The sequence below is a fragment of the Scaptodrosophila lebanonensis genome, unplaced genomic scaffold (assembly GCF_003285725.1).
Source record: "Scaptodrosophila lebanonensis strain 11010-0011.00,11010-0021.00 unplaced genomic scaffold, SlebRS2 tig00000053-arrow-pilon, whole genome shotgun sequence".
In the NCBI taxonomy this organism is placed as follows: Eukaryota; Metazoa; Arthropoda; class Insecta; order Diptera; family Drosophilidae; genus Scaptodrosophila; species Scaptodrosophila lebanonensis.
Window position 1 is genome coordinate 140366 of NW_022060548.1, and position 12445 is coordinate 152810.

General features: G+C 40.0%; 1 protein-coding gene across 1 annotated transcript; it reads right to left on the reverse strand.

Moving 5' to 3' along the window:
• Window positions 1-857: 857 nt before the first annotated feature.
• LOC115624066 lies at window positions 858-10433 on the reverse strand. Its single transcript, XM_030518651.1, has 5 exons — window positions 10336-10433; window positions 7883-8463; window positions 5445-5855; window positions 4204-5372; window positions 858-2590 (listed from the first exon to the last, which is right to left on the reverse strand). The coding sequence occupies exons 1-5, from the start codon at window positions 10430-10432 to the stop codon at window positions 1159-1161; spliced, it is 3690 nt and encodes a 1229-aa protein (XP_030374511.1). The 5' UTR covers window position 10433; the 3' UTR covers window positions 858-1158.
• Window positions 10434-12445: the final 2012 nt, after the last annotated feature.

Sequence of the window (12445 nt, forward strand, 5' to 3'; positions counted from 1 at the left end):
GTAGTTAAATTTAATTATTTATGAACTAAGTTATAGCTATTTAGCATTTAGTATTGGTATATTAAAAATTAATCACTTTCCAAGTCCTAGTGTAAGCACATCGTTAATTCTTTTTGTTTTTATTTATTACAATTTAAAGTTTAATTTGCTATCTACGTCGCACATTATTTTGTAAATAATAGCGTACTGTATATTTATTTTACATTTATTTCGTAAATGTTGGCCTTCTGGGGATATTTATTGAAATCTGAAGGTTATGAATTCATTTAAATAAGAATGATTTATTTTGTATTTGTTGTATCGTCGATATATGCAATAAACTAATGCCATTGTCTTAACTTAAATTATATTTCTTTATATTACTCTTGTAAATATGTACTTTATGCTGCGTTTGTATTTATTTGTTATTTAATTGTCCTTTCAATATACGTGTATGTAGAGTCAATATTTAGAATTCTTATTTTTTGTAAATACTTTTATATGTTTGTCTGAGCTCTGCAGTAATAGTTTTTCTTTTTTATTTATGTATGTATACGTATAGAATGTTTAATGTCTGTCTGTCTACTCATTTTTAGATATGATTTATCTTTTTCATTTAATAAGCTGTATTTGAACTGGAAAATATATTTGTATATTTTTGTATGACAATGGACGCTAACGTGTTTATGTATATGTATATACTATATAGTATGCATGAATATAAGATCGCGTGAGCATTATTTTGAATCATAGGCAGGTTTTGTGGTACATTTAATCAATCGTAAGGCTTCGAGAAGTTGAACTAAGTAAGTATTTAAAGCATTACCTGCTTCTATGTATTACGAGTATTATAAACAGTATCGTATGGTCGTTGTACACAAACTATACTCGTATGTAAATTTAATATAGTTTCAGGCAACGTAATATATTGATTTGTTATAATATTTGTCTTCATGTACGTGTACTTCTTAATAGGTATACATGCGGGATTTGCGTTGTTTTCTTTCGATTATCATGCTATATACTTGTATGTATATATACGTACATATATACATGTACATAGAAATTTGGATACCACACTCGTCCTTAAATAGAAAGGTGTGTTGGATTACAATTAAATCGTCTATCATTAAGCACTAATATTAACAATTCCTTAGAAGGCCGTGAGACGGATCAGATTCAGATCGTCCACACCTGCACTTTTTCGGCCACAACACACCAGCTGGCACGCTCGTAGTACGAGGAGACAATGTGCAGGCTGGCTACGTGGTGGTTGATGAGCGCATCCAGTTCTCCTTCGCGAAAGACGTGGTAGTAGCGATGATGCGTTGTGGCCCCTCCTTGAGAGGGGCTGTCCAGCGAGGTGGTGGAGCTGTTCGAGTTCTCGTGCTCCCACGACTCGCTTGAGGGACGCTGCTGCACCAGTTCGGACTCCACGGGTGTAGGCAGCTGATTAGCGGAGCTGGCACTTCCTTTGAGGGCGTTGGCCACGTTACGCCGCCGTTGTCCATATTCGTGCATTCCCTCGCCTAGACGATCGCCACCGCGCGCTTCGAGGGCTTCGGCCTCTGCATCCTCATCCTCCTCGGGTATAACGTCATCTACCTCGCTGTCTCCGTCATCCTGTAGCAAGTAGGCTGTCTCGGGATTGAGATTGTAGTGGCGGTTGCGTTTGTAGTTAAATTTTGATATTTTGCAGTGCTCGTAGAGTCCCAGTGTGTAGCTGCGTTCGTTCTCCTCGAGCGAAAGGGACGAAGTCGAGGACGATGGCGACTGCTGCAAGCTAGGTTGGGTGCTTAAATTGGCCAGCATAAGTCGTCGTTCTCGCAGCGTGTTTGGATCCCCACCGGAACGTTTCTTGCCGCAACTACCATCAAGGAAGTCCGCCACGTCTAGTTCCCCAATTCCGTCGAGACTGCGACACTCGACTCGATTGGTCTTATCGTCCAACTCCCGCTGTAGTTGTGCACTCAGTTGCTCGGCGAACTCGGCGCAGTCCTGCGGCTGTTGCGCAGGAGCGGCATCCTTCTCTTGGGGCATCTGGGCATCAGCATTTAATATGATGTCATTGTTCGTAGAGTTGTTGATCCGCATTTCTACCTTGTGTCGGTTGTTTTTTGTAAGCTGCTGGGACTGCGACTCGTCATTCGGCTTTGCTGATAGCTGGGCTGATATGGGCGCGCTGATTACGCTATCGATGGAGTCAGGCGAGGAGGGCTCGCTCGAATCGCTGTCTAGGTCGTCGGTGGCCGGATTGAAAAGCTCCAGCGAGAGCAGCTTGTGACTGCCCATGGAGCCCGAAGCGCGACGTACAATGGGAAAGCTCTGGCGTTGGAGCTGCAAGGACTGTTGCTTGCGGAACTTCGGTATTGGAGGCAGATCCTTGATCGTCTGCTGTGTAATCTTCTCCTGTGCCTGTTGTTCTTGCTGCTTAATGTGAGCCTCGTCGAAATTGAAACGTGCCGGCTTTGAGGGCGGCGTCAGTATGGTGCCTTGGGTGGCAGCTGGCGAATGGGCCGGTGTCGGGGGGCAGGGCATTATGAGGGGTGAGGTAGGCACTGAGTGGGGCGGCAAACGCGATGCTCCTGTTCCAGCACTTCCTGACTGTGCGCTTCCGACTGCCATCGTGTTACCACCTGTAAGCAAATATTAATTTATAATATATCCACATAGATTATATAATCTCTCAAACATTTACCCCATCACCTTAATTACAAACCCATCAATACATAACTCTAAACTCATATTAAAATATTTAAAATACACAAACATTTAACACGAAATACATAAATATGTATTCCTACTTCTTTCTTCAATGCTGTATAACTTTGTATGTAACAAAATTAGCTGAAGGCCCTAGAAGCCATTGCTAACATAAGCTCTTCTGTTAGTTTTAAGATTTTAATTTTAAGCTAGCATTATATAAATAAATCAAAAAATGTATAATATATAACTAATTGCCACTTGCATTGCCAACATATAGAGTATATAGTTGCCCGCTTTTTCAAGTTAGTTACTGCTTTCCCTCACCAACGTCTATAACTTCAAAGCTTATATATCTTACCAGCAACTCAGCAACTCAACAATTCAAATAAACGTGTATGTAATGTTATTATATTTGATATCAAAACTGTTTTAAGAACGAAAACAAATTTTCATTTCTATAGTTTAAATAGAAATAAACAAAAACTCGCTAAACTTTTGCTACTAGAGCCTATATAATATATATCCAGCCTATATATGTCCAGACTTGATTTATGTAATGGACATCTTTTTAAATATGAATTTGGAAAATAAGTTAGATTTATCATTAAAGGAAAAGGGGGAATACCAACTAGCCGTCTCAGCCAGAAAATGATTTATTGATTTTTATAGCAAATGGGTAATAGGCAAGGGCATACGCAGCTTTTACAAAAAGGGGAGATGCATTTAAAAAATAAATTATGCATATGATCAATGAAAAAACTTCAACAAATCCCACTCAGTTCCATTTTAATGCGAAATAGTGAGTCATAATAATGACTTTATATGGCAACATTTTTTATACGCCCCCTGCGTACGCCCTTGGTAATAGGGTACCCAGGTTCCCCTAACTCTTAGGTAGATCGAGTAATTACATCTAGTTAGCGATTATGTATGTGTGTTAAGTTTCATCATAATAGGTCAATTATGTAGAATGTTATAGCTATAAATGTAATCTCTGCCCAAGCTCTGTCCACAGCTATTGTTGTTGTTGCTGCTTTGACTCAATTCTACTGCAGACATGCACGCAATAAACACGCATAGACACGATTCTGATGTAAATGTATGCTGTTGAATCTGTACATAAACATATGTCTCCAATTATATACAAGTATGTATGTATTAAATAGTTTTTATTGAAATTCTTTAATAAATTTAATTAATTGCGTTTTTTAAAATAAATTTGTAAAGTATTTTAGCATTCCTTTCACGTTCTATTTATTTCTATTCCCCACAAGTATCTCTACAAAAACTGTAAAAATGATGATGAAACTTTTAAATTGAATATTTGAAATGGTAAAATGTATAAGATGCTTATATTAAATTCAGTAATGCTCACTAATTCTCAGAAAGGTTTCAGATTTTCATATATGCCCTCCTTCCATTTGACTATTTCAAATATTTGCATTAATTTAAAAGTACTTTACATATATAGTAGCTTATATGATTGTAAGGAAAAGGGCTGTGGTAAGGGTATATTACTCACCATTGCTGGAGCTGGAGTTGCTCGAACTGGAGTGCTGCTGCTGAAAATTCTGCTGCTGCTGCTGTTGCTCCGGCTTGGGTATAAAGATGACCGAGGCAAAGCTGTCCTCAGACTCGATGCTGGTGTCTGACTGCAAGCTGCTGTCCTTGGAGGAGTCTGACCCGGACTCTTGGGTGTGCTGTTGCTGATGCTGACTCTGCGGCCCTTGGCAATGTGTGGACTTCACTTGGGTCTGTTTACTGCTATTATTGTTGTTATTGTGGATAGTCGCCGTCGCCAAGTGTGAATGTTGCAAGTGTGGGATTTGGCTGGACTGGTCACCATTCGGCTGAGCTATTCCTGTTCCGTTGACTGATTGACTAACAGGGGCAGCGCTGGAGGAGTTGGGTGCGCTGGGCTTCAAATTCTGCATGATCTTGTTGGTTACGCGTTCTAGGTTGTCGGTAGAGCTCCTAATCTTTGTGGTGAACCCCTCGCGGATTACCTGTAGCCGTTTGGAGAATATGGCCGAGCGGCAGAGAAAGGCTTCGTTGAGCGAGGTTTGCTTTTGAATGCGTTTACGGACACGCTCCTTTTCTCGAATGCGATTGCAGGCCATCAGTTCCTCGTTTAGAGAGCTCTGCTTACGCAGGAATGTTGGCAGCGAACTGGCAGGAGGACCACCATTATGTGGCAGAGTACCCGTCTCCGGGGTATTCTGATGGGTGTTGGCTGTGTAGCAGCCGCTCCGCATATACAAACTGTTGTCCTCTTCGCACAGAGACTGCTTCTGCTTAATCAGTTTAGGTCGGCGGCTTAGAGTGTTTCCCGCGCTCACACTAACTCCGGCCCCTGGTGTGGGTGAATGGCCCGCTGAGGACTCGGGGGCTGCTAAAAAATTAGCAGCCTTTCCATCACTGCAGCTGCAGTGCAGCGGTCCTAGGCTGGGGACGCTGGAGCGTGAGCGTACGATCTGTCTCAGGGGTGGCTGCAATATGCTTCCCAGGCTGCGGGACTTAAGCCCCGCGGATAGCGGTGGCTCTTGGAAGTCCTCGAAGTCCTCCAGGCGTCGTAGCTCTATGGGCAAGTCTTTGGCGTCCTCATAGTCCAGGCTGCTGTCGTTTTTCGTATCTTTCGAAGTCCACGAGTCCAGAAACCAGGCATGCCTTCGCCCGCCGGCCAGTTTCTGTTTCGAGAAAGAACAAAGAGCATTGTCAGGTCTTGCCTCTACCTATAATAATCTGACTATCCGACTCACTTGTATAGCGCGTCGAACAAAACTGTAACATGATTCCCCTGGGGACGAGGAAGATAGACTGGAGCTGTCGCCGTCACCAGCCGAGCGACTTGAATTTGTCGAGTCCTCTGTGTAGGCATGATATGGCGGCAAAAAATCGTCGTCATCTTCGTCGTCGGAGTAGGAGTAGTTCCGGTTCTTTGGTGGTTGCCATGGTATGAGCACGTCTTGTGATTCAAAGCGTCGATGGCGCTGTTCCAGAGCCCAAACCGTAATCACGACGCGTCCACCAATGCGCAAAATACGCGCCAGCTCCCGCAAAGCCCGCAATCTTCGCTCAGTTGTTGCAAAGTGATGGACAACGGCCAGGGAGAGCACTGCATCGAAGCACTCATCGCGAAAAGGCAGCTCCAGATTGTCACAAACCGCTACCTAAGGACAGAAATAAATCAACAGTTCTTAATACGAATCCACCAACAATTGCCAAGAAACGAAATTTGATGCCGAGTGTTGCAAATCAGTAAAATCTCTAAATAGATTCTATTTGCGCCAATTGATAAAGAAAAGTGAAACCCTTGAACTGGCAAGCCTAAGGTGAAAAGCTCTTTTTTAATTTATTGACGCAGATGAATGACGTGCAAAGATGCCAACCTCCGAACCTAATTATCATATCTTTGATAATACTTGTATTTGAGGAAGAAGGAAGAGACTTATTAAATTTCAAAAAAGGATCAATGCTGTTATGATGTAATGTAATTGAAGCTAAAGTTGCATGAGAATTACAATAATTGTTTGTGTGCAAGTAAAAGCAATTAGCCTTAATATTAAAAATATATCAAAGTAGTCTAGAGTTCTCGCCTGACCTGCATTCGCTTTACTTAAGTATACTATATACTCGTAACTTAACTTACATGAAACATTCTCCGTGCTTACAAAGTATGAGCAAAAAAGTCAAAGTTGCGGCAGAAACTTTAGGATTGCACGGCATGTCTACTTAGAGGAGTAAGTTAAATTGGTTCGCAGCATGGGCGGAATGGCGACTTGCATTAGAATGTCGATGTGGAATCAGTTTTGTACTGTTCTTTATTTTTGAAATGAACGCAAGTCTTATGGCATGATTGTTCAAACGAGCACCAATATGATATTGAAGCAATAATATAAGTTTGGTATTGCCAGGAGCTGAGTATATAACTAGCTTAGACTCTGGCACGGACAATTTAACACTTGTTTTAAAATTGTGCAAAGGACACTCAGACCTTACACTCTAGAAATATTATAGACTCAAGTTTATGTGCACTTCATGCCCTCAGCATTTGTACACAAAGTTTTCTCCTCATATTAGTATTTTACGGTTTTAAAGGTTTTTAAACTAATTTCACGTATTAGCTTCACAATTAAGTTTTATTTCTGATAGGTTAGGTACTAAGCAAAAGAGTGTATGGCTATTACGAGGTCCCACAAATTGTTTAATAGTATTAAGAATAATAGAACCACATACGGAACTATAAATTTTAAGACGTGTCCATTTTGAACTTGTACACATAACATAGATTGTGTGTGCCCTCCTCTGCGATTCTCATACCAAGTACTTAAGCGCTAGCAAATCGAGAAAAAAATGTGAAAATTCTGAAAAATTAAATAAAAATATTGCGAAATTGAATGGTGAAATTTCTGATAAATTAAATAAAAATATTGTGTGTGCCCTCCTCTGCGATTCTCATACCAAGTACCTAAGCACTGGCAAATCGAGAATTAAAATGTGAAATTAAAAAAAAATTAAATAATAAATTTGTGGATTTAAATTGTGAAATTTCTCCTTTGGCGTTTGAATTTTCCAAAACCGCTTCTCAGTTTTTTTTTCTATTCTTTCTGAGAGTGTACAAACTAAGTTTAAAGTTAATCAGATGAAAATTGTAGATTTTTCATACAACCGTTCGAGCTCGTTTTGCCCCATTTGGAATTCGAAATTTCCAAAACAGTTTTTTAGTGCTCACTTTCACAGTGAAAGGAAACTTGCAGCTTCCTAGCTTATACCGTTTGGGCTGTGAGTTGACTTCCAATCAGTCAGTCAGTCAGGACAAACTGTTATATATATTATTTTAGTATTCTTGTGGATATAGCGAAGGGGTTAGCCTAGATCATCCTATTATGTTGAGCTAAGAGCAGGGCACTGACAATGGAGAGATTATACGATTTCCTACACATATCTTTCAAGTTAATAAATAAAAATACTTATCAATCTGTTCGGTGCATACGTGTCCTCGAAACTGATTGGTACTTTCACGTGCCACAATTGTATGCACTAGAACCTACAGTTACCTAAGCGTTAGTATTTCACAAACAAATGTCAAGGACATGTCTATTACAATGTCCATTTAATGCGGTCTGCTATTCAATTAAACATTTAAAGGAAATGTGCTGGCACGCAATTGAAAATCCAACTTCCTAGTTGAACTCACCTCGCCGCCCTTCTCGTGGGCAACATTGCTCAGACGATAGCAGCGATCCACTCCAATGGTGCAGATGGAGGGATTTTGGGTCAATAGGTATCGACCGCTGCCGCATCCGACGTCACAGACCACCGAGCCGGGATCCAAGTTACTCAAAAACTGAGCGACTCGGGGCCGCACTGGTCCCGTGGGCTCCTCACAGTGTTCGTAAACGTCATGAACGTAGGCACGCTCTAAGGCAGCTGACCGGCCACTGGCGTCGTTGGCGCTGCCGGGTGCTGTTGTTCTTGTCGCCGTTGTGGCAACAATTGTCGTTGTACTTGTTGTCGGGTTTGTGGCTGTGGTTGTGGTGGCCGTTCCTGTGTCTGTCGTTGTTGTCGCTGTCGCTGTTGGCGATATAACAGTGGGCGCCAAATTTGCCGCTTGTGTTATACTCGACGCCGCATTTGTTGCAGTTGTTGTTGTTAGTTGTTTGGTCATTTGCTTGCTTGTTCTTATGGTTGTTGTTGCTGTTGCCGAAACACTCTTATCATAAGTTGTTGTGGTTGCTGTTGTTGGACGCGTTTCGTGACGCAATGGGCAGTTATCATCTGTAAGTAAGGTTACCATTGCAAGGACTTTTCATTAGTAACTAAGAACTTATAACAATAAATTAAAATAACTTCTGTGTTCATCCAGTTCTGTTTCCGTTTTTGATTTCGAAAACGTGTTGGGATTTCAAATTATTGCCAAAAAGTATGCTGTATGCTGTGTACGCTTAATTTCAGTTGCACTTAATTTAAAATCAAGGAATTATTTCTTTATTCTTTAGAAATAATAGTATAAAAAAACTACTAACACGATTTTTTAAATTTTTGCCATTTAGGCGAAAGTTACGAAGCAGTTTTTATAATATTTAAGCTTTTATATGCATTATCTCCGGCAGTTTAATAATATTATTCTTTTTTTCTTAAGCTGCTTTATTGGTAGTAGAATACTGGTTTAATAAATTTCATATAAATTGTAAAAAAAAACAAATCTACATATATACAATTTATTAAACCTGTGTTCTGCTACTAATATGGCAGCTTAGGCTAGTTGAAATGTATATATAATATTATTAGTTTAAACTTATTTTAACAAATATTCGTTAGTTAGTTTAAACTTATTTTAACAAATATTCGTATTCGATAGTTGTATCTTTCTCCAATTAAAAAAAATTTTAAGTATTTTGAATAGTCACTTTATAAATGCCTTTTTTCACAGACACTTATTTTCTTCAAGGTTGTTGCTTTCTGCGATGTTTTGTAACATCCTTCGCACGAAAAGTAATCGAAAGGAAAACAGGCGTGCTACTTTATAATGCTATAAAATAGCAATTGTGTACATCTTTAGTTCAGCTGCTAGTCTGGCATTATACATATAAATTGCGAATAAAATTGCATTATCGCTGCAGAAGCTGAAAATGCAATTATAATTGAAATCAGATTACGCCCAACAAAGACACGCTCCTTAAAAAAACAGAAAAAACAACTATAAATGCCTCCCACTAGGGTTGTTGGCTGTGGAGCCAGCTGAGAAAGTCTACTGTTATGTTTCGTGTTTATGCTAGCCCGAAATCAATAACGGGAAATCAATTCAAGAAACGAATATAAGCAAAAACTTCAGCCTACACGAGAATTAAAAATATTAGGTTAGTGCTGGCATCAAAGTGGGAATTCATTTCAAATTATGGGCTGTACAATAGTAGTAAGAGGGCAAAAGCTTAAATTACTCATGAAATTTAACTATGATTAAGGGCTCTTTTGCGTGACTTTATCTGGCATAGCCTTCAATGAATGTTTGCTCTCGATGCAATTTTTAGTCTTAATTATTTGCTTGCTTTTTAAAGCCAATTTAAGTAGAAAAGAAAATTACCTCAATTAACTTTTAAAATTGAAAATGGAGCATGGCAATTTTTCTGTCTAATATCAAAGTTTGCTTTTTTGAAGACGTTTGCTGATATGATTACGTTTATTAAGACAAATCGTAGTCATTGCTTATAAGCGTTGCCACCTTCTCACAAATTAGAGTTTCTATGGTAAAATGGAATTTGTTAAAATAATTGTGACAGAGCGCACAGGTGGCACCTATTCAAGAAATACGAACATTATTTCCTGATACTTGTAAACGTGGCATGTGTCCGAGTCGGCAAAACAGCTGTTAATAAGTGTAATAAATGTGTTGCTAATGTATTTTATTAGTTTTGTTTTGTAATGGTCTTGTTCGCTCATTAACGATAAGCATTTCGTGTGGGTTCTGCAACACGAGCCATCCTCAAGTCCTCTTTTAGTGCTGTGCACGGTGCGTATGTGCAATATGTACGTAAATAGAATCCAATTCAATATCCATATAACGCAGCACACACACCCACACACACACCCACATGCATACATACATACATATACATATAGGTGTACACACCTAACACACTGTTGACTTACCTTTTGATATGCTATTTGGGGTCTTTTTCGAACGCTGATGCTGCTGATAATTCGCATTCAACAACGCCGTCGACGGCGTAAGTTCCGCTGATAACATGCGATTCACACCCGTACACCAGACCGGAACAGTATGAAAAATGAAAATGGAAAGTGCACCCTTCTGCGTTCGTAACGACGTTCAACGAGGACGCGTCCAAAAATCAATGTGCATGCATAATTCACTCCCTCTCTGACTGCCTTCTCAGGGCCTGTTGTAATTATGGTGCGTTATATTTAGAACTTATAACGGCGGCGACCCTTTCAATTTACACAATTTATTTAATTTAATGTGTCATTATACATAAGTAGTAGTAGTAGCCACTATGCTACATATACACATGCATATACTACGTAATTGTTGTCATTGTCGTGGCAATAAGCGCGCGTCGTCGATTGCCGCGCTCAGCGGTCCAACTCACTCCGACTCCGACCACTCCACTCCACTCCACCCCCGCTCATTGAATCGGATGGGATACACAAATTGCCTTTCACTACTGGATGTGCACGACCCTGCCACGAACCTGCCAAACGCACGCCTCTGGCATATGACGTTTGTCTTTGTGTACGTGAATGAATGTGGATGTGTGTAATTTTCAACTTATAGACACTTTCCACTCGCAATTCACACTAATTTGCATCACTAATTATATCACGTTTACTTTTATATACATACAAATATATTCTGATGTATTTACATAAAATTGTGGATCATTAGTTTAGTTTAAATTTCACGTGTGTGTGATTTTGAGTGTGCTTGTGTGTTCTTTGTATGGTATGTGTGTGTGTTGTTTTTGTTGTAATAGACCTGCCGCAGCCGTGTCTAAATGTCGTGAGTGTACGTCGCGTACTGCTGAAAAGCTTAAGGAGCAGCCTTTTTGGTCAAGGATGTTTCTGCCATGCATGTGGATTGCGTTTTACCAAGCTTGCCAAACGATTGCCAAATAACTTAACGAAAGCTTTTGTGTGTACAGCAGTTGGTAAAAAGAGAGAAGGTAAGGCGATAAATAACTCCCTGGCAGGAACGTCATAAGATGCTTAACATAAGCCACATAGCAGGGAGGGAGGGAGGTCGCAATATTTACTGTTACTGTTTAAAAATGTAAAATTAGTTTGAAATCAAACCCAGCTGCGTGTCGAATTTCATATGGACACATTAAATAGTCACATTGTGACGTCACGCAGAAGAGAGCATCAAGAAACGCATTCTTCTAGCTTTATACCATGAGTAGAGCATACAGCTGTTGCTAATTTGTTGTTGACTGCAGATGGCTGGAAAAAGCAGAGAAAGAGAGAGAGAGAGAGAGACAGAGAGAGGGAGCAGGCGCAAAGTGGATGCTGCAGGCGGGGGACGTGCGAAAAAATCTGAGCGCGTGGCTTAATTAGTTATGATTCTAAAATTTAAACAAAAACCTCAAAACAAAATAATTATTTAATTATTACTTTAAAATTTTAAGTGCACACAGGTATATACATATATCCGTATATGTACATACATATGTATGTGCGTATATTTGTGTGTGTACGTTTGTACACATTGAACTCAGCGGCTAAAAATAGGAAAACAGCTTTACCAAACTTCCATGAATGAACCCAAGCCCCAATACATTTCAATTTTCTAACTCACTACAGTTTCGTCAAGTTTCAACAATGGCTGATGTGGTCAAAAATACAAGTAGCAACGTCACTAGCGCGAAAATAGAACAAGCCACATACATATACGAGTACATACTTGTACATACATATGTACCTATGTAGATGTAAATACGTCCGCCTTGCCTCCTTACAGTTCCAGCTACTCCTTCAGCCTGGATGTTCTTTGATGAATGAAAAGCTCTTTGTTTACTCCTTCGCTTTACACTTCTCGTTCGTCCAACTGCCCCGCCCCTCGGGATTGTCATTCGTGCTGGGCACCCCATTACACCAGCACCTACTCTACTTTAGTTGTAAAATCATCGTTCGAGTTGAACGACGACTGAAGTTCTCCTTACGTATTTGATTAACGAACGAACGGGTTTGATACAATTTTATGGTGGGGATGGGAAAGGCAGGGTAGCGGCAGGGTAGCGTAGGC